Here is a 775-nt window from a genome sequence, read left to right on the forward strand (position 1 = left end):
CAAGATCCAAACTACATCTCTTGCATAATGCTTCAAACTGAACTTTACATATTCAGTATATCCACAGGACGTAGTCATAACGAAGACCACACCCCACTTCGAACAAACCGACATATGCGTACCTCCTTTCTCCTCCTGTTAATAGCCACACGCCACTCACCCGTCATGGTCAGCACGCCGACGAACGAGCCTATAGATCGGCCGGCCAGCATCACCTCGTCCGAATTAACCCCCTTATCTCGTCGCTTCCACGCCGCATAGACCCCGATGCCCAGAATGGCTAAGTAGAAGACGATGATTCCCGCCAAACCCGGGATGTTCAGCATGGTGACGCCTGCGGAGTCGGAGAGGGCGTGGTGAGTATGGTGAAGGGACGGCTCAGTGTTTATAGTGAAGGGAGGACTCAGTGTTTATAGTGAAGGGATGGCTTAGTGGGGTATGGTGGAGGAATGGCTCGGTGGGGAGAGTGAACCGATGGCTTAGTTGTGATAGTGAACCGATGGATCAGTTGTGATAGTGAAGAGATGGCACGGTTTTAATAGTGAAGGGATGGCTTCGTGAGTATGGTGAAGGGATGGCTTGGTGGCGATAGTGAAGGAAAGGCTTCGTTTGCACGGTGATAGGATTGTTCGGGATGTATGGTGAGGGGATGGCTCAGTATGACTCAGTGACTCGTGGGAGAAGAACCCGCCTTCGTAATAACATTTCCTAAAGAGGCTTGGGATTATAATAGTGCTTTGGAGGATTATTCTGAGCCAGACAATTGACATAGCAA

General features: G+C 50.1%; 1 protein-coding gene across 3 annotated transcripts in view; it reads right to left on the bottom strand.

The window, feature by feature from the left end:
• Nucleotides 1–775, bottom strand: part of LOC119585260 (high-affinity choline transporter 1-like) — a 75,683-nt gene that overhangs the window by 23,080 nt on the left and 51,828 nt on the right. For 2 of the 3 annotated variants that reach the window (XM_037933931.1, XM_037933932.1), the window contains exon 2: nucleotides 161–334. The exons of the other annotated variant lie outside the window; for it this stretch is intronic. In XM_037933931.1, the coding sequence (XP_037789859.1) occupies nucleotides 161–334 (174 nt within the window). The remainder of the gene's footprint in view (nucleotides 1–160; nucleotides 335–775) is intronic. 3 annotated transcript variants of the gene reach the window in all.

The sequence above is a fragment of the Penaeus monodon genome, chromosome 19 (assembly GCF_015228065.2).
Source record: "Penaeus monodon isolate SGIC_2016 chromosome 19, NSTDA_Pmon_1, whole genome shotgun sequence".
NCBI classification, from domain to species: domain Eukaryota; kingdom Metazoa; phylum Arthropoda; class Malacostraca; order Decapoda; family Penaeidae; genus Penaeus; species Penaeus monodon.